Here is a 27,942-nt window from a genome sequence, read left to right on the forward strand (position 1 = left end):
TAATTGGCATTTTCCTTCAGGGGAGCCATTTCCATTACAGGTTCAACTAAATTTAAATGGCAAGGAACAGTCGTGGCTGACCAGAGGATTTAAAATAAAGTTGAATTATTCAATCGGAGGGTAAACCTGTGCTATCAAAGATTCACGAGATCACATGAAGTGATTGCTAACGTTATATTATTCTTAAGCGTTTTACTCGAGTTCTGCCTGCTGTTTAAAACAACTCCTGGTTTGCGGCTTTGACCATGATTGGGCGGGTTCCGACAATATCCGTTTACGTCATTCCAGGAAAGAGTTGAGCGAAAATACGGATGCCGATGGGCACTGAATGGCATGACAACAACGTGCAGGATTGCTTTAAGTGATTTATATGTTCTGTGTGAAACTAAGACAGATGGTCCTGACTCGGTGTTTTACATCAACTTGTTTTACATTAATGTGTGACAACGCCTGTGCACGAATAATTGAAGGGCCGAATTCAACCTCAAGGGCTAGCTTGCTTGCTAGCTAGCCAGCTAACGCAGAGCCACGTTTGTATATGATCGTAAGTATCTTGTATCTTTTTCAAAGTTATAGATTTTAGCAATTTGAGCGTAAAATGCACAAAAGACATTGCCAATGCAATGAATGCCCGGAAATCCCAGTGTCTTGTCCGCTTTGAATATGTGTATATTGCAGGCCAAAGGGCCGATGCCCTGGCCAATCAGGACGAAGTTAGATATTGCAATCTGAGATGTCGCTAAACACTCCTAATAAGTTTGTTGATTTCGAGTAGCCAGGTAAATATATAGTCTGTTAAATGCAGACAACGTTTAATGTTAGAGAATAAAGAGGAGTGAGGTTGTTAATTCATAGGAAAAACACCTGGCGTTAAATTAAGATGTTAGGAAAGTTTTACGCTTACCTTGAACAGTTGTAAGTAGGCTTCAATATAGTTTGCTGTGTACCATATTACTGGCGTTATGTTCAAGGTGTTAAGTCTTTCTGGTCTATTCTGTATGCTATTCGTTGTAATGCACATCTGGCAGGAACGGTCGAATCAGTGGTCTCATGAGAATGGTTCATTAAAAACTTCTGCTGAGATAGCAGCTGACTTCGGAACGGGCACCTTTTAATCAGTTGTCGTCTGTCATTTTATAATCTAGCGCATGTGTAAAGCAATGATCAAACCAAACCACCCTTATTAAAGCTTAACCTTGCATCATAACATTTGAGAATGATTTCCTTATTGGGGCTCTGCATGTCAATATCAGTATATCAATGGACATTAAAATGAAATTAAAGGTTTACGTGTAGCCTGCTGCACTGTGCTAATTCTGTTTTTTCCATGTGTTCAGATCTGGGCCCTGACCTCCTGGACTCGCATGTCATGTGATCGACTAGTGTGTCGAGAGAAGCCCACATTTCCCCTACTTACAAGTGGCAAGTAAGCATTAACATTGTTCAGTGTCGCCCTTTCTAACATCAATATGGTGCCTTTTGACCAATTGCCTGCATATTTCCCTTAGACAGATACGATGCCACTTGAGGTGGGACCTTCCCCCTCTGGTAAAGGTAAGATAGACTTTTTGCTACTTTAACAATACATATGAGGAAGACTCCAAGCAATATCACCTCTTGCATAATGTTTTATTTACCTAAAATTGGGCGTTTTATTTACTTGTAGACAATGGACAGAAGGACCCACCACGCAAGCTGGATAAGGCCAGCAGGTAGGCAGATGCAGCTTCAGAACAGTGGAAATGTATATGGTACATGTATATAATGTCATGTATAGTCTAAAAGTGTGAGACAGCTGTTGTGTTTGTTCTCTATAGTTGTTGGAGATCATAGGTTAATTCTTATGTCATACTGGAGTGAAAAATGTACTGTGTTGAAATATTGGTGTGTTTATCTTTGATATTAACTGAAAATGAGATAAGTTAAAGTTGATTTCTAGTTGTGTCATGGAAAAAACAGTCATACAAGAAAACAAACTGACAGATTTCTTGAGGCATGTCACTGAGAGAAAACTCCTGCTACTGGTGTCATTATGAGGTATCCATCATATTGACAGCAGACCAGAGCGTTCAGTAGCCAATGGTAAAGTAATAAAGATTTTTTTTGTTTCCTATTTTTCTTGCTGTAGGACGAGTGGCGGAGAGCCAATCCCTGGCCCCTCCAGCGCCCCCCAGAAGCAGGGCTACTGCAGCTGCTGTCAGGTTTTGTACAACAGTGTGGAGCAGGTGAGCACTCTCAGAAGGATTTCCAGGGAGTGAATGATTTGTGCTTTAGTTGACTATGACTTCCCCGATTTTGTGTCTTGTAGTTCTTGCTGTGAAATGTGTAAATGGGCAATTACTGTTGAGGCTGGCCAATATTTAAAGCATACGACTTCAGAGTTGTCATTAGAAATAATCTGCAGTGTTGTCCGCTCTTAACCGTATACCTACACCACCTCTTTCACCCTGCCTGTCTCAGGAAAAGGAGGAATTGCAATAGCTGGTAAATAAATGCAGCTGGCTACCTCAGCTATTTGTCAGCATCTTGCTTGCTTTTAAACTCAGTATTTTTACTGATGAAAATAGTGAATTTGCTGGAAAGTTTAGTAGGGGTAAAAAAGGAAAAATTAATTCTGAAATCTGGGATTTTATCTTTCACGCATTGGAACACCACCCTGAACCCTTATGATTTTCTTTCATTTCACATTTGTTGCTATTATCATATCATACTGTATATGCACCTTTTAACATACAGCTACTTAATACTAAATCCAACATTTCAATTTAGCAGTTCAAAACAGCTAGCTAAGAATATATTTTCAACACTTTTGTGCTGCTTCTAACTTCTTATTGGTGATATTAACCAAATTAAATTGCATCTAGCATATGTATTTATAAAGTAGTATAGAAAAGGTATCAATTTGGGTATTTTACATTGCATATCCTGTCAATTGTCTTTTCATTATCAGCTTATTGTCAGGCGTCATAATTGTTGGTTCATTTCCTCCTCCTGTTGCTGAAGTATAGTCAGTAATGTCCTGCCACTGAACTCTCCCACAGTCCAATAGGTATTAATTCATCTTCATAACCTAAGTATTTTCCACTCAGTATGCTCCACCAAATAGCTCTTAAAAATTAATTTAAAAAAAATTGTGAGTGGCACCTAACTATACTGTGGCATAACTGTTTTTCTTTCTGTTGTCTGCAGCACATCATAAGTCCTAGGCACAGAGAGGTAGTTCGGGCTGCTCGGAGTAACGTTGCCATGGGGAGCCTGATGGACAGGTTCCTGAAGGATGTCATGAGGCACCATCCACATCAATACAACGACACACGGTACTGTGTATTCAAGTTTTCATGGTCTTCAAGGAAGACCACTTGCTTTTTCATCTTCCTGTTACCAATTGTTTGTCCCGTTGACTCTGACTTCAGTTAGGTACAATAAAAACCAAACATTTTTTTTTTCAGAGCTGGCTCTGAGGTTAGTTGACTCTGCTAAAAGCTATATAGCTGACATTTGTGAGAACCTGTATAGGCCTTGATTCCAGTGCAGTGTGGGTGCTAAAAATGTGAATTCCTTGATGAAATGTGTTTTGGAACTGTCTGTCTCTATATTGGTAATAATGTTCTTCTGCATGTTAATTTTTCTTCTTTGTAGGCCAACCCATGCAGATCTGCCACATCTGACTACCTTACCGGCCCCACGGGAGGAACTTTCAGAACTTGGCTGTGGATCAAAGGATGATGGAGCATCTGTTGGAACTCGAGAAGAGATGCCCAGCTCGGATGATGAATCCTGTCCACCATCGCAGAAGGCCCCTTTGGCCCCAAAGAAAGATGCACCAATGGCCGTCAATCCGTCCACGAAGGCTATAGATATTCCCACAACAAGCACTCAAGGTTGCCTGGACACCTTTAAGACTAATCTTAATCCACCTCTGTCCAGAAAGGACTCACCCACACAAGGGTTTTTGCACAGGACTAGTAGTACTTCATTACAAACCCTCTCGCAGTCAAAGTCCCATTCCAAGCACACCACAAAAGTACCTACAAAGTTAGGCCACGCACAAACACAGTTGCCTACAGAGCCTGTGCATTCAAAAGACCCAACTCCTGAGCAGCCTAGTAACTCCCATTCTCAGCACAGAAAAGCTAACAAGAAGACTAACAGACGTGAAGGAAATGAATCTGCCTCTGGCTCTCTTGTTGGAGCACAACCTTCAAGAGTCCCTACGTCAAAAGCCCAGGCCCTCAGAAAACCAGGGTTTGAGAGACCTGTGCTCTGGGCTCCAGCAATGCCTCCTTGGAAAGGTGCGCATAGAGAGCGCACCTTCTCAGATGTCTCCGACCAGATTAATCAAGTGATAAATGATGTGATCGACATCCACTGTTACGGGCGCATACGTGAGCAGAAGAAAAAAGACATCGACGACGACGATGATGATGACGAGGGAAGCTTCCATCTGAGCCTGCACTCCATGAGCAACTCTGCGGGAAGCAAGGGGTGGGACGACACGCTGCAGGCCGCCCTGGGAGCCACGAAGATGGAAGAAAAAAACCTTGCAGGCCTCATGGAGACCCACATAAGCCTGGAGGACCAGAAGTACACAAACCAGCTTGACTCTGCTCTGAAGCCTGCGCAGGATGTGGAGGAGGTTAGGGAGACTGGTGACCGGACTGCCAGCGAAGCAGAGGAGGTGCTGCCTGACCTCCCTCACATACCGCCGACGTTTGTCGGAAAGACATGGGCCCAGGTGATGCAGGAGGATGACCTGAAGATCGACTCTCTGGTGAAGGAGTTCCGCGAGGGCCAATTCCGCTGCTACTTTGAGACCGAGTCTCTGGCTCGATATGGAAAGCACCGCAGAAGAAGGAAGAAACGCAGAAAAACACATGACCTTCAACCCCAGAAGAAGGGTGACGATGCCGCAGTGGACTGTATAGATGTCCTCCCTCTCATGGAACATTCTGAGGAGGATGTCTTCCAACAGCAGCCAGTGAAGGAACAGACCACACAGCCGCAAAAGCGCCTCTATCGCATCGCATCCCGCTGTCAGGTGGTGAAGGTAAGTCACGGGACTCAGACTACCGCCGTGAGCTGCCCTATGGTTCGTCGCAAAAGAGTCGAGGGGGCAAGCACGTCGCTGAATGATGCCGAGCCTCCACAACGGTTGGGACAAGCGGCAGACTCTGGAAACGAAACGCCCAAGATGAAGACCAGGCTCTGTGCTCTAAGGCTACCGGACTCCTACAGCAAGGTCATGAGCCCCCTTCAGCCCAAAACTGTAGTTTATGTGCTCTCCTCCCCTGCGGATACAATGCCGAACATCAGCAAGCAACCTGGCAAGCGTAGACCGGGAGGTGGAAGGAAGAAGAAGACGTGTGACCTCGACAGCGCTCACAAGTACAAATACAAAAGGACCCCTTTGAAATACTATGACCACCTCACTAACCGGATTTTAAAGTCCCCGCCGAAAGGCTCACCCAGTGCCCCGAAACCTAAATACTTCCCCCATGTGCGGCAGCTGTTTCGCAGCCTCAGTCCAGACAATAACAAAGAGAGGTACGGGTTTGAGTTTGGGAATGAATCCTGGGGATCTCCGAGGGGGTGGGCCAGCAGTAGTATAGCCGACCTCTGTGCCTCCAGCACAGGGTCATGCCTGGACAGTGCAGGGCCCTCTGAGCCAGGTTCCTCTCTGTCCAGCAGCCGACGGGCCCTCTTCAGCCGCTCCTCCAGGTCTAGCAGCAACCGGTTCATCCTAAGCACCCTGACCCCTGCACCCTCGATCCCAGACAGCACAACCATGGCCCCCTCTGGCTCCCAGACTAGCAGCCCCGAAAAGGCATCCTCCACGTCTGACCAGACAGGAGGTCCTAGGCTAGGCAGGCGGAAGAGGTGTGGGGAGAAGGCAAGGTCTCTGACGCCAGCAAAAAATCCATCCTCCCCTCCGTACAAAAGGAGAAAAAAAGAGGCCAAGCCTAGGGCCAAGGGGAAGGGAGGAGGGTCTTTACAACGGACAGTGCATCCACGCAAGTGTGCAGGGAGCAGGACATCTCCTAGGGGGAAACCTGCCACCCGGGCTTCCCCAAGGACTCGATCACGTTTGAGACCCTAAAACAGAGTCGGATTATTCAGTAAATGAGGTGTGTGTGTAGAGCAGTGTTTCAAAATACCCCTCAATCCTGGGAAACCACCAGCAAAACTTGTCTCTCTACAGCAGATTGAATTCATCCGACGATCATAATGCCATTGAGAGTTTACAAAAAATCTTCCATCTGTTGAGAAACTAGACATGTGTGGTATATGGTGTTGATGGTCAGGAGAAAGATTTGGAAACCGTGATACACATCCAAATGGGCAACGGTGAAGTCAACTGTTTTGTATGATGCAGTATCAGGTGCTGGCTTCAAAGCTGTGTAGTCTCACAGAACCATTCATCCATGCCTTTAGATTTGTTTCAGACTTCAACATTGACTGTAGACATGTTCAGAACCAAAATTAAAATCAGTTGACTTCATGTGTGTACTCTCATCATGAAGTGCAGAGGTCAGGTCTGGTTTCAAGAAGCTGTGATATATTTTCAGGACCCAGCAACATAAATAATTATAAATCCTTGAATTGGTTGTGGTGTGACCAAATAGATGTGTCTCAGCCTCAGATGTCCGTGTCAAGGTTGAGTCTCATTCATTTGTGCATCTACAGTATGAACAGATAAACATATTGGAATAATGAAGAGCTGTTTTTGTTCTCATCATAAACCTTTAGGTAATCCAGTGTTGCCAAAGTAATTGCCTGTCCCAATGACAAGATCAGTGGAATAGTAGTAATGATACGGATCACTGTGTTCAGGTTTTATGTTTCTGTGTTTTTCCAAGGGACACACAAATCCATCATTGCAACTGAACGTGTATACAGTCTAATGAGTGAGCTCATTTGAAATGCTGTGTCATTTTATTAATCTGACCTAATTGTTACGTTTTTATTTCATGAAGAAACACCAAGAAATCATTCTCTTAGAATCACATCTCATGAGAAAAATTAAATTGGGGCAACCCTGCTTTCATAAATATGGAAATATTCATAATCGTATCTGTAATACCTGAGTTCTGGCTAAAAACTTGAATGTAGAAAACTTTTGTCCAGGACATGGCTGGTTGATATTTCGGAACAAAGTGTATACTTCAAGAGTAAATACGTTGAGCAGATTGTTTGGCAACTGTCATATTTGGAATGCATTACGTTGAGTACTGTACATCGGTTCAAACTGTTTTGAGCATGTTTGAACGTTTTAAAGATTCGGCACGATTAACATTTGCATCTTGTTTAGTTTTTTTTACTTTTCCTTTTCTGTCATAGATGACATATCCATACATTTTGGACTGCATCCAGTGTATGCCCTGTGCTGTGCTAAGCAATGCTTTAACCACAGAGTATTTAACATGCCAGTATCCTTTGGGAGGGTTGAGGAAATGGTTGAAGTATGCCACAATAGCCAGACCAGTTGGCAGATACAGTATCAGACCTTTATTTCCAGATTATTTCCTTATTTTCTATAATAACTTGAGGTGTACATGTTCTGGTGGGTTTTTTTTTTGTTTGTTTGTTTTTCATTTTTTTCATTTTCCAAGCAATTTTTGCCCTCCTGAATTATGTTGGTGTTGCAATTACAGAAGCGCTTTTAAAAAAATGTACTGAAGCAACTCGTACTGCAAAACAAATGTTGATAAATTGCATTCACCTTGATAAGCTACATCATTTTTCATAGTCATTCTCAGGAAACTGTATTTTGTTTGTTACATTAATTGTTGTTGATCATCACGGGTGCTGTTAATTCTTGACTTGGCTGGGTATTGCAAATTGGTGCTCTGACATGGGTTTGTTTGTTGTTTGTTGTTTTCTCTGAAAATAATGGTAATTTGATTAAATTCATGGGGGACACTAGCCCTTTATTCTGCCACTGCGTTGATTAAAGATCCTTAATTTAAAAAAAAAAAAGGACAACTGGTAGGATTCATACTGGCAAATCTCTTTAACTGATCATTTCTTTCGCGTTCCAGAGATTTCCCAGAGTGACAGTTAACATATTACAGGCATTGGACATTTTTAAGAAAACAAATCCTCCACATGGGGACAAATATAAAGGATGCGCCACAATCCACCATTTCGCCTCTCAATGACATCTACCCATTTGTTAGATTAACTGTAAAGAGGCTCTGTTTTAGCTGATGTGGTACCTTTAGTAACTTCACTGGGCTGTATTGGGGCACCAAGCGGTTCAAATAAGCATGAAAATATGGGGAACCATTAGCTTTGACTGTCATTCTTTTATTGCCGTCAGTGCAGTGGAAGTCACATGGAAACTGTATTGTCTTGTGTATTGTACCCTGGCACATTACCAAAAAATGACCAGTGCTGGAAAGTCTGATGACATACCGGCTGCTGTATCCTTCAGAGAGAGGTCTCTTAGCCGATTGTAAAGTCAATGCCAAGGCACATGACTGTTGCCGTAGTGGTTTCATGATAGCCTACTGGAACAAGTTTTGTAAATGTTTCCCTTGTTTGACTGGAAACACTTTGCTTACCTGTGAAGCAGTGTTGGAACATTGATCCCACATGGAATGCAAATATATGACCAGGCTTCCATTTTTCTTTGGAACAGCGGGTATAGAAAATAGTTCAGAGGAAGTGTTATGAGATCTGCTGAATTCAGTGAAGTTTTGCACAGTTGGGTTTAAATAAGTATGAAATTAGACAATGTACTGTCTTGTGTTTAAGTGCTTACTCTACACTTTTTTTAACAAGCTGGATATTTTTTTAAGTTTAGAATGGATATTTTTAAATAAAACAAATGGCTTGGCTTTTTTAATTGATTGTACATTAAAGTTTTTGATGAGTAAAAAAAAATGTTGTGCATGTCTTTTTCAGCAGGTAACAATTTGACCTTGTCAGACATTTAAGAGCTCTTATCATGTGATGTGTTAATGTAAAAGTTAATAGCATATCAAATAGAACATACTTGCTCCTTGATACAAAGCACTAGTACAACAAGCATCCTTGGAGAAAATGTAAAATGTGTTAGTTTCACTATATTGTAACATGAGAAAACAATCATCATAACCTTTTGGCAACAGAAACTCATAATTTGTTGTATTACTCATGAGATCTGGCATTTTCTGTGAATCACGAGTAGGCCTACTTGAGTTTCCCTTGAGGGTTTATACATTCTAATTATTCTAAAGTAGAGTTCAAGATAGACTCACGTTCGACCGTTCACTTGAGATAAAAGTAATAATCTGTCAAGTTTTCGCCTTTCCGCTTCTGTTGCCCCAGTTGCTGTGTATATGTCGTATTAACATGTAAGTGGCCCGTCCCGTTGCTAATAATGGTATCGTTTATAAATATGATAGGACGGGGATACCTACGATAGCTATCCCAATAATGAAACTCTATGCTCTGGTGTTTTTGTATGTCCCTCTCTCCAAAACCTTCACCACTTCCCTGACTCCGGATCGCAATCGTAATACCTTGGAGATCTCCAGCCATTTTTGGTGAGATGTGTCAGATCTTAGAATGATGCGCAAGGCTATCTGTGGTTAGATTTATGGCAGGTCCAAAGGTTTTGAGGTGTGAAGGTGACCGTTACGCAGGTACATGCGTCTGAGGCAACACGGAAGAGACATAGAGAGATGCTAATATAGGAGTCTGTATTTGCGCAGTCGCAGAGGCTGGCCCGATGATATGAGGCGCCTGGCCACCGCCTTCCACCCGTACCTCCACCCTCCGCCGACTTACCGCGTTCCCCACCCCTCCATCGCAAATGCAGTACGCAGGATTTACTTCTTCCTGTGGGATACGCCAAGAATCCAACAAAACGTGTCATCTCAGTGGTTAAAGGATGGACTGTGATGTGCTCCGTAAATTGATACGCTAATGTCATTTTACAGCCTTCAAATATGAATCATGCATTTGATATTCCTTCTGAGTCTGGTCGTCAGCATCCTCATCGCCTTGCAATGGCCATTTGCCTCAACGTCAACGGGTATGTAAACCTGTTAGCTCTTCTTTGTTATTTTTCTGGAGCTGTGCTGTCAGCGCTCAATCAACTGACAGATGGGCCTCATTATGATTGTGATGAGCGATAGCTCAGTTTTCCTTTTGTAACTTACCAGGCGCGGCAGGAGACCCCTGTCTGATAAATCCTATGAGATGCATACAGACTGGAAAGACACTGGAGTGCCCGTCAGCCAAGACCTCATAGAGGGCCTACTGATGGCGTTAAATGTATTCATTTTTGTTAATTTAACCTAACAGATGTATTTAAAAAGCACAGGTAGATGGAGGGGAAGTTAAAGGATGTTCTCAATCTGGGGAGCTGTGGCCATCCGGGTCTGTGGGCTAGATGAGCGACGAGACATATCGGCATCCTCAATTGAATTAAGTAGAAAGACGGAAAATGGAGTTGATAGGCCATACGAAAGCTATATGATATAATTACGCAACAGCTGATGTATTTCGTATGGATAGGCCTAAAATAAGAGCCGATCAGATTCCCCACTCGAAGTAAATAAGTTTACGAGCACTTACCTATAATGCAATTTGTTAAGTCTTTGGTCGTCTGTTTTCCTCTATCATCATGCATTCACTTTCCTTAGAGCTTAAACAGACCAGATTATTTATGTTACTCCGACCTGCGTTTCTTTTTTTAGTTAATTTCACAACCAGTGGTAGGTTATTTGTGCTCTACATTAAAGGAAACGGCGCATTTTCTATTCACTCTATGCAGTAAGGGAAGGCTGCAGCTTCTAGCACTAGTTCATGTATAATTGACGGGATTCCTTTTAAAACTGGAGATCTTGTCAGTAACGAGGTGCTGGTGTTTGTAACCCAGTTTCCCCTGCCGCTGAGTATGTGGACATCGGGAACACGGCGTCAGACAAACCTGGGCGAGAGTCGACAGCTTCGCCGTCGGACAGCGCCAACTCTACGCGCCAGGGGCTGTTTCAGGGGGTCACGATTACCTATCCTGCTAGGCTTATCTACTACCTAAACGAGGAGTCGGAGAGTACCAACCATGACCTGGACACCCGTGCGCGGAACCAGGTCTCACAGGACCAGGTGAGCCTGAAAAGTGTTGGTGTTTAGACGTGTTTGTATTTGTATGTTTCTGAGTGCAGATGTGTACCTTGGCACATGCATTGGGATTCCCTGGAGCCTCCGCTGGTAAGGCAGATTTTTACTGGGGAGGTTAAAACAGTAAAAACTGCATATTCCCAGCCTCCCAGCACCACAGTCACACACACACACATCCACTGTGGGAAGTGGTGCATTGTGCTGCTCCTGCCCACTATGCTAAAGTGAATACTGCCTTCCCAGCACGCGCGCACATACACACATACACACACACACACACACACACACACACACACACACACACACACACACACACACACACACACACACACACACACACACCTATTCCGACACACATGCGCACACCCTTTTTTTAGCAAAAGTTGCAGTTTCCTTTCCAGACGTGCATGTAGACACACACTTTTAGCCAAATTTGCAGTTTTTCCCCCCTTAGTCCTCTGCCTTCTTGCACACGCCTCCTCCTAAATTTCAGGTGCATGAGGGAAGGAGAACATCCTGCTGTCAGTGCAGTCTCAACCACAGAAGGAGCAGAAGAATTATGCCGCTGTTTGCAAGATGGCACAGAGCTAAATGTAATAAGGACCGACCGTAACTTAATGGGTGTGGCACTCAACCATCATTAGGTTTTGTCTCTAGGCTTGTGTCGTATTTTAAATAGATTTTAGTGGAGTTGAGACCAGTCATACCAGACTGGTGCTACAGAACCTCTCACTCCATAGCCTTCAGAAAGGAAGCATGTGGGTGTGAGCTGTCATCCCTTTTTTTTTTAAAGATTTTCACATTTATGGAAAGCGCCTCTGACTCTCACTGCTGAGATGGAGGCTTTGATCTCTGCTTGGGACCCTGTGGCATGTGTCCAGAGCAATGCTGAATCCTCGTCTGTTTAGCACATCCAGACCACAGATGAAGGTGTTGTGTAAAAAGAGCTGAATCCTTCACCTTTGCCGAAGTGCACATTGCCTGTGTATCTCTTCTAACTACAGAGCTTGGGGGCCAGCTTCATAGCTAAGGGTCTTAGTTCTCCAAGAGCAGTGGTGCTGATAAAATGTGTGCTCACTGTGCTATGAATCACTTCAGAATTCAGAGTGCCTCCAAAATGACTCAGTTTATTGTAACGCAATGCAGTTTCTTACACTGGGATTGTTTTCAATGAGTAGGATGCATGGGGGATTTCAGTCCCTGATTTCTCTTGTGTTGAGTGTCCCTGTTTCGTGTGTCGTGCAAGGAAAGAAAAAAAAAACTGAATATAAGATTTCAGTCATGCCTGTCTGAATTTGCATGTTGAGTCAGATGTGATAGTTAGCCGTGTTTTCTCTCCACCAGGAGATCCACCTGGCTCAGGCAAGCTTTCAGCTAGAGGCCTTTGGGTCCACATTTACCCTGGACCTTTCCTTAAACAAGTAAGTGTGTGCGTGTGTTTGTGTGAGTGAGTGAGAAAGAGAGAGACTGTTTGCAGTGTATGAGAGAGAGAGAGAGAGAGAGAGAGAGAGAGAGATCCTGTGTGTATGTGTGTGTGTGTTAAGGGAAGACATTCTCTACTTCGCTGTTAAGGCCAGATAGGTTGTGTCTTTGACCTATATATGGATATAGCTTTCTCTGACAAATGTACCAGCCCTTAGTTGCACATATCCATGATCTTGGTTAAAAATGTAGGTTGGTGGTACTGATATTTGGAAACCTTGGGCATGTTTAGAAACTGACCGTTACCGGCCTTCGATTGTCAGGCCTGCTTAAAAAAAGGGCCAGACAGCTGGCAGCATTTTGCTCCATGGCAGCTGTAACTGCTAACATTGCTGTGTGGCTCAGGCGATGTTTTCTGTATACTGAAGCATAATAGCAGGAAGTATGTCTGGAAATATTTGAAGGCCTTAAATTGGAAATGGGGTACAAATAGAGAATTAGAATGTGTGTGTGTTCATACTTGGTTTGTATTTGGTTTTTCAGTTCTCATATTGAGCAGCTGCGTTAGCAAATAACCATTTCCCAATCAAGAATCCAAGCAGGTGTGTCTCACATTTCCCAACGAAAGAGCGGTCATTAAGCTCTCAATTGGCATAGTCTCATCAGGTCGGATGGAACTTTGGTGCATCATGTCGAAAGTAAATGTTGTGGCAGGTTTGTCAACACTATCAGAGCTGAAACCTTCCTTCCGAACCCCACTACTTGACGAAGCACCATGCACCTTCATTCTTGCTTTGAGCTTCGCCTACCAAGTGCAACGCACCTCAGACTCACTAATGGCTCCCACCCCACAATGAGATGAAAACTCCCCCATGGTTGTTCCCTGACATATATTGTAATCTACTATTTACATCGGGTTCCAGGATGTTGAACAGGAAAGACTTTACCTTGTTTAAAAAGAGCCCTTGGGACTGTAAACTGAAATAGCGAGTTTGCATAAATATGATGTGTATAGTAAACAGTAGACTGTATGTGTGATGGATGTGTGTGTGTGTAGTTTATTTTGAAGGATGGTTTATAATTGTATATTGAGGAGGGATGAGAGTTGATGGCTTGGATTTCGGAACTCATATATCATTTTTGAGGTTATAGATGACGCTGCTGTAAGCTTTGAGGCAGAAATGACAAATTGCTTCAATGTATTAATGTTGATGTCTTTGTTTTCTAGTGATTTGCTGTCCTCAGACTATGTAGAGATACACTATGAGGATGGGAAACCTGTACTTTCTAAGGTACGATGGTCCAGATATATACGCCGGTTTGATTCCTGTAAGAGTTTTAAATGCAGGACTTTTCCCACTGGAAAGGCCCTTTATAATCTAGTTGGTGTGGCGACCTGTATAACAAAGAGTTCTAGAAAAAGAAGCTGGCCGGCACACAACAGATGCATATGCTTGTTGTTGAATACCAGAGCGGAACAAAGGTACAAACATGCCAATGGAAGTTTATTCCTCTGTTCCATAGTTTTAAAATTATGAGCATACAGTATGCATCCTTTGTGACCAACCTTTCACTCCACATTGAGTTTATACATTTGTTTCAAAATTAAAAAAGCATGTTTAGACCTATACACTTTCAAATGAAAATCTATATTTAGACCCATTATAGATACATCCCCATGATACAGCATCAGTTTAATGTGTTGATATGTGTGCGTCTGCAGGGGGGGGAGCATTGCTATTACCATGGCCAAGTGCGAGGAAAGGAGTTCTCGCGTGTGGCCCTCTCTACCTGCAATGGACTACAGTAAGAGACCTTACTGAGGCTTCCTGAGCTTGCAAAAAAGACATAGACACCATGTGGTTTGCAAGTGGAGAGGTTTTAATCTGGTGTATGTAGGCCTGTATATGTTAAGGTGTGAAAAGCCTGCATATTTGTGGTGAATGCAGTTGCATTATTCCTCGTTCTTTCTATCTCTCTTTCACTCTCACCTTCCCACTCTCTGCTTCAACATTTCTCCCTCTCTCCTCCTCTCTTTGAAACAGTGGTATGTTTGATGATGGGGACTTTGCGTACCTCATCGAGCCTCTGAAGCAGACGCACTACTCGGTAATGGCCTTGACTCTCCAACATTGTCCTCTATACAACACATTCTCTGCAACTTCTAGGAATCCTCCAAACCAAGAGACTGACATTTTTGTAAACAAATACAGTAAATGAATGCATTCTTCATTCTTTAATTGTGCGCTGTTTACACCTGTGATCCCCCCCCCCCCCCCCCCCCCCCCCCCCCCCCCCCCCCCCCCCTCAGGACATGGAGGCCAGAGCCCACACCTTACGCAGGGCCACTTCTCTGCTCTCACTGGGTGACACAGAGGACCTGGGTAAAAGCTTAATGTTTCTTTTGAAGGAAAAACTCAATAACCTGGAACTTCGTTTAGGGGAGTGGAAACATTGCAGATAAAAGATTGATTCAACTGCGGTTTATTATGTTTGTTTTTTTTTCCTTTTAATGAAAACATTTTCACCAGTGTAAATGTATCTGCTTGATGAGATTGTCCTGTCTAGTTATACGAGTAACCTTCACTTCATCCCTATCTGCAGAGCTGAGGAAACAGAGGGAGGAGGAGGAAGTGGAGGATGTTCCAGAGGCTGGGGTTTTATCCGACATGCCCTGGCTAAGACGCCGGAGGAAACGAGCTGTGAGTATCTGACCTTTCCCCTATAACCTTTGATCCCTGTGATGACCTGTCACCCGTCCAATCCCATGCATGAGATGAGAGTCTGCTTTTGAAGGTTATCCATAATAATTATCAGCACGTAGTTTATTATAGCCATAAAAGAGCAAAGGGACACGGTCTGCCAGTTTTGTCCCTTCCCTTTTAAGAAATAGATTAAATATGAGAGTTTGTAGACTCTATGGTCACATACCTGGGAGAGATTCTCCTCTGTGATAATTTGCTGATCGTTTGTCTTTGTTTTTATTCTCTGCCTTGAGACAGATGCCCCGTAATGTGTTCGAGGAGATGAAGTATCTGGAGATCATGATTGTCAGCGACCACAACACGGTGGATGCACCTTTTCCGAATTCAATTACGCCAGAGACTAATCAATAAGCTTTTCAGCACTGATTGGGCTGTCCTCATAAATCAATAGTGTCCATTACATTATCACTTCCATTTACCACAGTACCTCAAAGACACCACAAGGGGGTACATCTTTTTTTCTGTTCTGTGACACTAGAGGGCCACAGTAATGTCTGACCAAGCACTGGTAGAAGGCTTGATTTATAGTCATAAAAAAAAATGTCGTATCAGATGACCATTGTTCGCTGTCACCTTATTATTGTCTTTTGTTCAGAGAGTCAGCATCTCTTTTTAATGTCTCATCAGCTCAATATCTTCTTACAGTTCAAGAGACACAAATCCAAAAAGCATACCAGGAATTTTGCCAAGTCAGTGGTCAACCTTGTTGATGCGGTAAGGGACTGGAGGGTGGTTTGTGGCTTTTGCTGTGAGTGTGTGTGTGAGCATCTAGCTATCTGTCTTCAGGCATGTCCTCAGTTTCTTGTGAGCCTCTGATCTCAACATGTTGTATATACATTTGGGTATATTGGGGGTTTGGCATTAGTTGACTATCTCTGAACATCTCTGTCGCGGAATCTTCAAGGTCTTCAAGGAGCAGCTGAACACACGTGTAGTGCTGGTCGGCATGGAGATCTGGACCGACCGGGACCGCATCCCCCCGAGCGTGCGTCCACTGGACATGCTCAAAGACTTCTCCAAATACCGGCAGGCCAGCATTAAGCTGAGTGCAGACAGCGTGCACCTCTTCACGTAAGTGCACTCCGCCAGGACCCACTCTCAACTGTCATCACTCACCTTTGTTAGATTCTAGTAGTAGTAGCTAATGTACACTTTCAGAATGTATTCTTGTTAAGATTTATTTATGTTTATTCATGTATGAAAGGTGCTATACAAACAAAGTTTATTATTATTATTATTATTATTATTATTGTCAGGATTTTATCCAGGGAGACTTGCGGCACAGTACAGATATACACTTCCATCAGTGTGTGTGCCTCCAGAGTTTGGAACTCATGATCTTGGTGTTGTATAGGACAAGAAAGAACAAAAAGGCCCTCCTCTATAAATGTGTCCATCTGTCTGAATTAGTTTATTAGGACTATAAACACAGAGGCAGATCTAATGAAGACATTTGGCTGACACTGACTAATTACAGGAACAGCCGGGCAGAATTTAAACTTGCTTAAGCAAAAAACAAATGTGCCTGAAATCCTGAAAAGGAAAAAATTCTGCAAACTCTGTACAAAGTTACAAATGCATTAAAACAGCTTCAGGGACAACTTTTGCAAGTATATTTAAAGACTGTTCCTTTGTCATCAGGTTCATTCATTCTCAGCATTAGTTTATTTAATTTTTTTACCAGAGAGCTAGTGCAAACACTTCTTGTTTCCATACTTTGTAAAAAATACGTGGATTACGATACAATTATGGAAACTCCCTGCATTTGTTTGGACTCATATTTGGAGACCATGTTTTGTGATAGTGATAGTTTTAGCATAGATAAGCTAGTATGGAGCAACCATGGTTGTGTAACAGCAAATTAAATTACGTAATATTCACTGAAGCAATGATTGCACAAAACAAAGTTGCAAGAGTGATTTTTTTCCTCTCAATTTCCCCCAAAATTGATATTACGCTTTTCACTGGCATTTCTGGACGTTTTCTTTTTTTGTCCACATCACATACATTTGATCTAACCTCCACGGAAGGCATAAATAGTACCTCTGCAGATGCAGACCTTTTCAACTGAATAATTTAACGGTGAGCATTAGCAACGCAGCACTTCTCTCCCCCCTCGCAGGAATGTGACTTTCCACTATGGTCGGAGCAGCGTGGCTTACATCGGCGGGGTGTGTTCACCAGCGCGGGGAGTCGGGGTCAACGAGGTGAGAGCAGCTATGGTTTTGTCCGTTCCTCTGCGGCGTCTGAATGTCTCTGAACATCACTATCTCACAGAGAGTTTTCCTCCTGTCAACCTCATAAAGTCCTCTTACATATAGTCATATACTCCATTTTGCACAGTCTCTCTCTCTCTCTCTCTCTCACTCTCTCTCTCTCTTCTAGCCAATCCTTGTTTCTCTCTGTCCTCTCACATTTAGCTCTTTTCACTTTTACTCTGCTTCCCTCAGTGTCCAGTGTGAAGTTTCATTTAATCACTTTGTTGTCATCTTCCTTCATTTTTATGTCTGTCTTTTTCAACACTGTCATTCTGTCTTTGTAAACGTATGTAAGCCATGTTGTATACCCGGTTGTTAACAAGCCTCTTGTTCCTCCTCCTATTCTGACGATGTTTATTATTGCCACTATTATTATTGTTGTTGTTGGTGTGTATTGTTGCTCAGTCTTTTTCCGGGGAGTTTTTTTTTAACTATGTTTGTCTTTGTCTTTGTCTTTGCCTTCACACCACCCATCACCAGTATGGCACTACTTGGACCATGGCAGCCTCTCTCTCGCAGAGCCTGGCACAGAACCTTGGCATCCAGTGGGACCCCCCAACCAGGCGGAGTACGTACCTTAGTCAGCCTGTGGCAGATGGTCCTACTGTACACACACAGCGCATGGGGTACTGCCATGCCACGTAACTGAAGCTGCTCTTTCTATCCATGTTCATACGCGTCTCTTTGTGTCTCTCACAGAGGAGTGTGGCTGTATGGACTCTTGGATTGGATGCATTATGGAGGATACAGGGTATGGACACACAGATACACACACTCACACACACACACACACACACACACACACACTAATGAAGAATACATGACTTTGTTACTGTATGTAATGTCCATTACTGTATGTTATTGATTTAGGAGCATAATGGATTTTTTTTAAGCATCATCAACAATTGTTTTTGTTGTTAAAATCCTGTGTTGTCAGGATGTTAGGATTGTTTCGTCACACAGTTGCATTCTGTTAGTATCTGCATTCAAACTCTCTCTCTCTCTCTCTTTATGTCTCCTTGTTTATGGCACATGAACGTAGGGTGCAGCACCCTCGCAAATTCTCCAAATGCAGCATATCTGATTATAAGACATTCCTGTTGAGGGGTGGAGCTTCTTGTCTGTTTAACAGACCTAATAAGGTGAAACTTTACACACAGGCAACATAATCGATAATTTACCTCACACACAAATCTGGGAGTGCACACTTTAACACACACACAACCACGAGAGTGCACACTTTAACACACACACAACCCTGAGAGTGTTTAACACACACACAACCACAAGAATGCACAATTTAACACACACACAACCACGAGAATGCACACTTTAACACACACACAACCATGAGAGTGTTTAACACACACACAACTACAGGAGTGCACACTTTAACACACACACAACCACGATAACGCACACTTTAACACACACACACAACCAGGAGAGTTCACACTTTAACACACACACAACTACAGGATTGCACACTTTAACACACACACAACCATGAGCGTGTTTAACACACACACAACTACAGGATTGCACACTTTAACACACACACACAACCATGAGAGTGTTAAACACACACATAACCATGAGAGTGCACACTTATCCAATTTAAGCACACATGAGCATGTGCACACACGCACGCACACACACACACACACACACATACATACACAGCACATATATACATATCCACAGGCAACCACAGGCTCACACAACTTCTTACATTTTTAAACACTCACAGACTCGTACAGTGATTTTACTAATATACTACAGTGTCCTTTGCGGTACCTGTAAAGCAACATGCAGTGTGCTCTGACCCGACTTGTTTGTGTCAACAGCTGCTTGAGGCCACAGAGTGTGGCAATGGATATGTGGAGGTGGGAGAGGAGTGTGACTGTGGCGCACGAATGGTGAGTAACAGTCCTGTGAACTACAGACTCATGCAGTCATTTCTCACTACGCAATCATCACCCACTGTTAACAATGTTATGCACAAATATTAGTGTTGTACTCCATACAAGCCATGCACTCTTTCTAAGACATTCTGGTTGAAGTCATGTTCTTGTTAGTATCCAGTTGAATAGCTCACTGTCTTTCTTGCTTTGGATGTCTTGCTAGCATGCCATGTTAATTGCTGTTCCTGATACATACATTAGTGTGGTAGTGCATCAGGGCCCTTTTCATGTCATCTGCAAAATAGCTGGCTATTATAGTCAGTCTTTCATTGTTACTGTTATTTGTAAAATTATTGGAATCGTATTACTGGTCAACTTTACATTTCAGACTATAGTGATTTCATATTGTTATGCTTTATGCCCTTTTGTTTTTATTTATTTCAAAATTGATTTAACTACATTTTTGTATTTAATGAACGCTATATATCTCCAGTTTTCTCCCACAAAAATTCCTTATTTCGAATTTTGTGGTTTTGCAATGTCTTTTGCAATCTTGTTATTATTCTATGTCATCACTTATTCGTGGTAGTATGGTACATGTCATCTGTTATTTTCTAGAAAGCTTTTGCCATTTAAGATTAAGAGTAATTTCGTCTACTATATTTGTGTGTGTGTGTGTGTGTGTGTGTGTGTGAGTGTTTTATGTGGCTGTTATTTCTGTGTTGTAGGAGTGCTACAAGGACTGCTGTAAGAAGTGTTCTCTGTCTAACGGTGCCCACTGCAGTGATGGCCCCTGCTGTAATGTCACCTGCTTGGTGAGTCTCTTTCTCCACTTTGACCTCTCACCCTCAAGGCATTTAATCTTTGTCCTCGGGGGCAATTTTTTTTCTCAAATTCTTAACTTTTTGCAGTTTTACCCACGAGGGTACAGCTGTCGCTACGCTGTCAACGATTGCGACATTTCAGAAACCTGCTCTGGAGACTCAGGACAGGTGTCTTTCACACACACAGCATGCATGCAAATGCATACACATTGCAAGCTGTACAGTAAACAAATTCACAAACACAAAGGCAGCATCAAAGAAAATTCATATCAAGCTGTCCGCTGAGGACAAACACTGAAACATTTCTTATGCGTCTGTCATCAACCAGTGCCCTCCAAACCTTCACAAGCAGGACGGCTACTCCTGTCAGCTTAACCAGGTGAGAACCACGATGACAAACAGAGATAGACTCATTAATCAAAAACATTTATAATAGGTTTAGGGTCACTGTATTCATTCAGTGTGCCTGATAAATCCTGTTTATAAGCTATGATGAACTTCAGTCATAAAACAAATGATAATCGAATACATAAAAAAAACACAAAAAACCATATTGGGATAGTAACCTTTCCATTTCCATGTTGCTAACGTAATGTAACATCGACAAAACGTTGAGAACCAATTGGAAAAAATATATAGATGATGACCTGCTGTACTGGTGACCTTCTTTCAGGGTCGTTGCTACGGCGGGGAGTGCAAGAGCCGTGAGAACCAGTGCAAGTACATCTGGGGTTCCAGTAAGTTCCAGGCTTTATAAACACTGCATACTGTGTATTAGCAGAACAGGTACACACATGCCATAAACACTGCAGCAGGTGTTTTAGCAGAACAGGTACACCCACGCCAGTTAAAAACAGCAGAGATGATGTGATTCAGCTATGAACACAGAACACCGGATCAGAGAGGTGACTCCTCTCTTCATCTCTCCTCTGCTTGTTTGCCTCCTTTTATCCTCGTCCTCTTCTCTTCTCTCTTTCTCTCTCTCTCTCGCTCTCTCTTTCTCTCTCTCTCTTTTTCTACACCTGCCTTGTGTTGCCCATCCTGTTGTTCTCCCAGAGGCCGGAGGCTCGGAGAAGTACTGCTATGAGAAGCTGAACACAGAGGGAACAGAGAAGGGCAACTGTGGGCGAGATGGAGAGAAGTGGCTGCCCTGCAGCAAACAGTCAGTCTCTCCACAAACACACACAGACACACACAGACCAACACAGACACACACACACACATCCACCCACCCAGCCACCCACATACACACACACCTGACGAATTTGATTTCATGAGTGTTCACTCAGGGCCATAGATAGAAGTATAAAAGTAAAATGAAGTAGATGGACGAGAACAACATGCAGTCGAGGGGCAGCCATGTCTGTAGTAGATCAACTGAACCCTTCAAAGATTCCACAGTGAACCATCCAAACCATTATTATAGAACCCCACTTGGTTCCCAAACTGGGGTACGTGTACCCCCAGGGGTATGAACGGGACTGTAAGAGGTTTGGGAACCACTGTTGTAGAAGATTTTATTTCTCAAGGAGAGTCTTACAGGTTTTTCCAAAACATTTACTATACCCTCTCTCACAACCCCCAACCCTCCCCTCACTCTCTCTCTGTCTCTGTCTGCAGCGATGTGTTCTGTGGCTATCTGCTGTGCTCCAAAATTGGAAGGAACCCGCGCATCGGAACAATGAGGGGTGACATCACCCCAACCACATTCAACCACCAGGGGAGACTGGTGGACTGCAGGTCAGCAAAACTCATGTACAAACGCAGTCATGTGCACACACAAGCCTGCTATCATGCTTACATTAACCGAAGCACAAAGCCTGCTTACCTTTATCACATACTATGTTTAGACAGATACATAGGAAAAAGTGAAATCTGTGTTCTATTTTTACTGGCAGTACTCTCCACCCCCCTCTCTCTCTGTCTCTTTCTCTCCCCCTTTCTCTCCCCCTTTGTCTCTCCTCTGTGCAGCGGTGGCCATGTGTTGATGGACGATGACACTGATCTGGGGTACATGGATGAGGGTTCTCCATGTGGCCCCTCCATGGTGTGCCTTGAGCGAAAGTGTATGCCCATCTCTTCCCTGAACATCACTGCCTGCCCCTCGGGCCCCAACGGACGCATCTGCTCCGCGCATGGGGTAAGAGCCTGACCCTTTGACCTTTACTGTAACAGAAGTCACAGATTTAATACATCTTTGATATGGAGAAGATTAAATTAATAAACTTTGCGAAGCTCTCTCCGGTCTCTCTCTCAGGCTCTTTCCCTTCATTTCTTCTCATTTCTTCTCTCCTTTTTTGTAGTGGTAGTATGTGTCTATCTATCTATCCCTTGATTCTTCTCTGTCACCTACAAGTTTTTCACATCTCTCTCTCTCTCTGTCTTTCACTGTGTCCCTTAGACGAAAATGCACTGTAACAATCCTGGAGCCCTTTTAATGTGTCCCCCTTACCTGTCACAGGTGTGCAATAATGAAGCCACGTGCACGTGTGACTCCACGTGGGCGGGCACAGACTGCAGTATGCACGACCCCCTAAAAGAGCCGCCCACCGTCCCGGACGATGGCCCCAAGGGTCTGTACTCTTGTTAATTTCTTTATATCTTACACACACACATACACACATTCCTACACATACACACACACGCCTACACATACACACACGTGCCACCCACCCCCCCACACAGCCCCCTCGCCCCACATACACACACATTCTCACCATGCATTCTACCTCCTCACATGATACGTGTTATCCCCAGGTAGCTCATCACCAATTACTACTGATTTTCTTCATGTGTGCAGACTATAGTTTTATTTATCAATGTTGTCTTCAGACGTGAGTTTCTTATTATGTGTAAATCTGTATTTGCCCAAATTTACAGACTGGATTTACAGTTGAGCAGGGATTATTTTTTTCTTTTTTGAGTCTTTTGTTGCTCTATTGAAATCACCCCTATTTCCTCTGCGCAGTGAGCGTGGCCACTAACAGACTGATAGGGGCAGTGGCAGGGACCATTCTGGCCCTGGGGGTGATTTTTGGAGGCACAGGGTGGGGAATAGAGTAAGAACTGCTTCTCCCTTTCGCCATTCTCCCAGATTTTAAGGGAGAATATGTGACCCCGTTGTATGAGTGGTGTGTGTGTGTGAGTGTGTTTGTGTGTGTGTGTGTGTGTGTGTGTGTGTGTGTGTGTGTGTGTGTGTGTGTGTGTGTGTGTGTTCCTGTCCTCCCAGTGGTGGCTTTGTCGTTCTGTGGTGACCGTGATGGTGCCCTGTGCTTGGACATGTCAGTGTCATGTGATGGATTTGTGATTTTGATTGACGGGTGACCTCCTTTGCCTCCCCTTTTCCGTTGACTGTGATTGAAATCCAGTGTTTGGTGCCCCCCTTAGCCCGGCCATGTGGGGCATATTTGAATATTAAAATATACACTTCTACCCACCCGCACACACAAATCAGCCAATCAGCTAATGATTCCATCCTCCCATTGGAAGGCACAAGGAGAGTGACAGACGGTGGATGTTCCAGAGTTGGCTAAGTGTTAGTAGATACAGTAACGAAGCAGATGAATATGACATCACCACCACGGACCACCACACTGTGTGTGTGGTCACATTCCATTCACATTCCAGTAAAACTCTACAGTATGAAGTCTGCAGCGACCTGTTTCTTTAAGGACTTGTTAAGCAATTAATAAAATTTGCATGTCTTTTCCTCTTACCTCAGAAATGATAATCAGCAAAGATCTGTTTGATGACCAAAGCAACACAAACACATGCTGCTAGCGCTGGCGTTAGCGTTAGGGTACACTCACAGCTGTGCTGCAAAACTATAGCAAACCCATTTGGACACCCAATATGTCTTTGCTGATCTTTTCCCGTGTCTTAACAAATGAATGTAAATGTTGTAAGTTGGAAACACGTGTACATTTTATTGTTTGCAGAGCCAGTCCTCTAAATGTAACGTGGCGATATAGTTGTGAATAATTCAAGTGTAAAATGATTCCTTCACTCTTCCAAACACACACACATACACACACACACGCACAAATCAACATTAACAGTTGAGTTCCACACTTGGCTTCTTTAGAGACAGCACACTCACACATCCCTACATGCACAAACAAACATACACACACATACATATACACACAAACACACGCTATCCCGTTGAGCTGACCTCTGCTTTATCTCCTTTGATATGTTGACCCCCAGCTTTTAAGGGGGTCCCCTGCGCTCATGTGGTGTCTTCTCCCCCTTCCTCCCCTCTCCCCCCCTTCCTCCCCCTCCTCCTATGTCCCTCACCCTTCCCCTCCGCCACCTCTGCAGGTCCTAGTGCCACCAACCTTATCATAGGCTCCATCGCGGGGGCTATCCTGATGGCGGCCATTGTTCTGGGGGGGACGGGCTGGGGTTTTAAGTAAGAGATGCAACCGCATGCTTTCTTTCCTGCCTGCGCGCCTGCACTCAGGCGTTTCTCTTTATCTCTCTTCTCATTTTGCCACTCAAGACACAAGGCCTGAGCTTCTGCTACAGATAACAGATGCTCCATAGCGACTTATACGGAACGACTTAAAAAAAGGACAATAGCCAAAAAACACAGCAGTCAGTCAAAACAAAACTTTGAAGGTCCAGGGGGTGTCTGGAATAAGGCTTTTAAAGTACACCGTTTAAAAGACTCCCTGATTCATCAATTTTTGGTCTCAAAGAGCAAAGGTATAAGACCAAGATGAAACAGACGACTATGTTTACATGCTAAGTTTAAAAGCTCAAACCTGAATATCAGGTCTATACAGCATCTATAAATGCGAAAAAGCATGAGTTAGTCTAAGTAAAAGCATCACTGAAACTGAAACTTGACCTTCTTACTCAGGATGCATTATGGTATAGTACCAGTATGGGCACATTTAGCAATCATCTTCTTTAGTCTTTAAGATCTAAACTTTAACATATATACATACATTTATTTACACACTGCTGTATACTGACTGCAAGATGGTGGATAAGCCTCTGTACACTCTAGCAGAATCTCTAGCAGACTGATAGCCCAAAGCTTGACATGCATGCGTGCTAAATAAATACAATAAGTTAAAGTTTAAGATATTAGCAATGACACAAAGAAGTAAAAGTATTCAAATACAATGTGATTCACCAAGTACAGTATGCCGTATTACAATCAATTCTGTGTTATGTATACATTTTCAATTAATAATTATTGAGTTCATTGTATGTAAATGTAATTTATCTTGTAACTGTTGCTGATGCGTTAGTTCGTTTATCATCAGTGATAGCTGAGTTTCATTGGGGCTATAGTCACTACAGTATATGACCCCTGACTAAGCCTCAGTGGACAACTAATGGGTAGTTCCACATTTAACCACATTTTTCTAAATCTGAATAATTGGTTATAGTGAAATTATAAGCATTATAAGAAGTCAATTAAGGTCAAATGGAAAATTCATGTAGTTCATAAAGTGAGACAACACAGTTTTGTCCCTCCTTATTGTAGAGGTTAGGAAATGTCACCACGGAATACAGACTTATCACTGCTGGTTTTGTTTAGAATATAGGACAGAGAATTATGGGTAAAGGTCCATATCAGAGTAGCCTTAAAATCACTTATTGGCATTTGTCTTTTTAAGAGTTTACCCACTCTAGCATGTTGGTTTGCACAGCATCTTGACTATGGCCACGGAGGCTTTTTTTTGCATGTTGACTGGACTGGTGGCAGCATTGAGCTGAGAGGCAAGCGCCACCAGTGCCGCGCACAAAGGCTGGGCAAACCTGTTTGGGGGGGGGGGAAGACATTTGGGTAGAGTTCAGGTAGCTTACAGGGTGTGCAGGGTGGGCCGGGAGGGGGGTGTGGGGTGGGGTGGAAGGCTGACGACTTTCTGATCTGACCCACTCTCCTTGCGGTGATCTTTCTCTCTCTCTCTCTCGCTCTCTCTCTCTCTCTTTCTCTCTTTCTCTCTCTCTTTCTCTCTCCTCTCTTGTGATCTCGTGATCCCTCTCTCCACCCCACCCTTATTTTCCCTCCTATCCACCTTCCCCTTTCCTCCACTCTCAATGCAAAGGGTGAAAGTATAAGCTGAGCAGAGAGGGGGCAGACAGAGAAAGAGAGGGGGGAGAGGCTGGTGGACATGTCCCTGTCCTCTCCCGTCCCCTCTTCTCCCGTCGTTTGCTTTTTTTTTTTTTTTGGTCGGTTGCAGCCTTTGTGCCATGGCTAGCTGGCTGCCACGCCCGCCCCTCTAATCCTCCTGGAAGGCCTTTGGGGGGGGGGGGCCTACCCCCAACCCGCCTCGCACTAGAGCAGAGCAAGAGCCCTCCTCACCCCCCCACCCCGGACCTCACCTGACACTCGGCTGCCTGTGCTGAATGCTTCACAGAGACCTGGTACAGACGCGCGCTTCACACGCACCTGCATGCCCCCCTAACCTAACCCCTAACCCCCCCTCCACTCCCCCAACACCTTCCCCCCTACCACCACCACCACCTTCACCACCACTTACCACCCCCGAAAATAGTCTGCGCTAGTGGCGTCTCTCGTCACCTCACTAGAGGAAACAGATATGCATGTAACTCAGTCTCGGATGCCCCACATTATGCCACACTAAGGGGAGGTTGTGTTCGATGACCCCCTTCTCCTAAAAAAAAAAATTCCCCCACATCCCCCAACCCCCCCACTCCCTTTCTCGTTCGGTGTGCGTTGGTGTCGGTATTTGTCGGTGTTGTAGTTGGTGCTGTGTGACGCCCCTTCTCTCTACTGACCATCCTTCAGTGTGGTAGACTGCATTTCCTGTCTCTCTGTTCGTGTTAGTGTTCTCTCACAGAAGGTAATGTCTCTTTTAATTTATGTTTTCAATCTTTCCGTGATGCTCGCATTGGCCTTCATTCACACTCACAGTGGGAGGAGTCTCCTCCTTAACCCATTCCTCTTGTCTTGGAAGCCGTATGGATGATTGCCATTCCTGCCCTGATCATTCGAGCACCTTTACACACACTTACAAACTTGTTTTCAAAAACAAGCCAAAAGTTGTTATTCAACAAAGTTATGATCGTGAGAAGTTCTGATTTTGGAAAGCAAAGCTCAGTTATTTGTAAGACAAAACATGAAGCTGACGTTGACATCGTCTCTTTGAGGAAGACTCATATTGTGTTAGAGAAGTCTGATGGGCTCTATAGCCTGTGTAAGGCAGTATAGCCTGTGTAAGGCAGTATAGTCTGTATAGCCTGTGTAAGGCAGTATAGCCTGTGTAAGGCAGTATAGCCTGTATAGCCCGTGTAACGCAGTATAGCCTGTATAGCCTGTGTAAGGCAGTATAGTCTGTATAGCCTGTGTAATGTAGTATAGTCTGTATAGCCTGTGTAAGGCAGTATAGCCTGTGTAAGGCAGTATAGTCTGTATAGCCTGTGTAAGGCAGTATAGCCTGTATAGCCTGTGTAAGGCAGTATAGCCTGTATAGCCTGTGTGTCGATATTAGGGGCAGGAGTGGCAACATGCTTCTCTGGAAGGGGTCCATGTTGGCTATGTTTCCTCTTGACACTGCCTGATCTAACTACTTCTTTTCTCTGTTCCACCCAACCTTACCCGCTGTGTCGCAAAGAAACGTCAAGAAACGACGTTACGACGCCAATGCCAGCGCCATCTAGAGGACTGGATGAG

At 43.7% G+C, this 27,942-nt stretch overlaps 2 protein-coding genes across 2 annotated transcripts; both read left to right on the forward strand.

Annotated features, from left to right (window-relative positions):
* Positions 1 to 1,513: 1,513 nt before the first annotated feature.
* zdbf2 (zinc finger, DBF-type containing 2) lies at positions 1,514 to 7,077 on the forward strand. The gene is made up of 5 exons (XM_080851858.1): positions 1,514 to 1,554; positions 1,667 to 1,712; positions 2,129 to 2,225; positions 3,190 to 3,317; positions 3,640 to 7,077. The coding sequence occupies exons 1-5, from the start codon at positions 1,518 to 1,520 to the stop codon at positions 6,095 to 6,097; spliced, it is 2,766 nt and encodes a 921-aa protein (XP_080707984.1). The 5' UTR covers positions 1,514 to 1,517; the 3' UTR covers positions 6,098 to 7,077.
* A 2,865-nt stretch (positions 7,078 to 9,942) lies between these two features.
* On the forward strand, positions 9,943 to 27,929 carry adam23a (ADAM metallopeptidase domain 23a; the record flags this gene model as incomplete). The annotated part of the gene is made up of 26 exons (XM_080850850.1): positions 9,943 to 10,021; positions 10,871 to 11,097; positions 12,457 to 12,533; positions 13,763 to 13,826; positions 14,258 to 14,340; positions 14,580 to 14,643; positions 14,846 to 14,918; positions 15,139 to 15,236; positions 15,537 to 15,602; positions 15,945 to 16,013; positions 16,204 to 16,370; positions 17,422 to 17,506; positions 18,038 to 18,125; positions 18,257 to 18,308; positions 18,600 to 18,699; positions 19,405 to 19,476; positions 20,190 to 20,276; positions 20,373 to 20,453; positions 20,614 to 20,664; positions 20,959 to 21,022; positions 21,342 to 21,447; positions 21,906 to 22,025; positions 22,257 to 22,425; positions 22,747 to 22,858; positions 24,609 to 24,699; positions 27,884 to 27,929. The coding sequence occupies 26 exons, from the start codon at positions 9,943 to 9,945 to the stop codon at positions 27,927 to 27,929; spliced, it is 2,391 nt and encodes a 796-aa protein (XP_080706976.1).
* Between the last annotated feature and the right edge of the window lie 13 nt (positions 27,930 to 27,942).

The sequence above is a fragment of the Sprattus sprattus genome (genome assembly GCF_963457725.1).
Source record: "Sprattus sprattus genome assembly, chromosome: 14".
In the NCBI taxonomy this organism is placed as follows: domain Eukaryota; kingdom Metazoa; phylum Chordata; class Actinopteri; order Clupeiformes; family Clupeidae; genus Sprattus; species Sprattus sprattus.

Coding starts and splice junctions, on each gene's coding strand:
- zdbf2 (XM_080851858.1), top strand. CDS start 1,518: ATGCCACTTGAGGTGGGACCTTCCCCCTCTGGTAAAG. Junction 1,555..1,666: donor ACCTTCCCCCTCTGGTAAAG/GTAAGATAGACT, acceptor ATTTACTTGTAG/ACAATGGACAGAAGGACCCA. Junction 1,713..2,128: donor AAGCTGGATAAGGCCAGCAG/GTAGGCAGATGC, acceptor TTCTTGCTGTAG/GACGAGTGGCGGAGAGCCAA.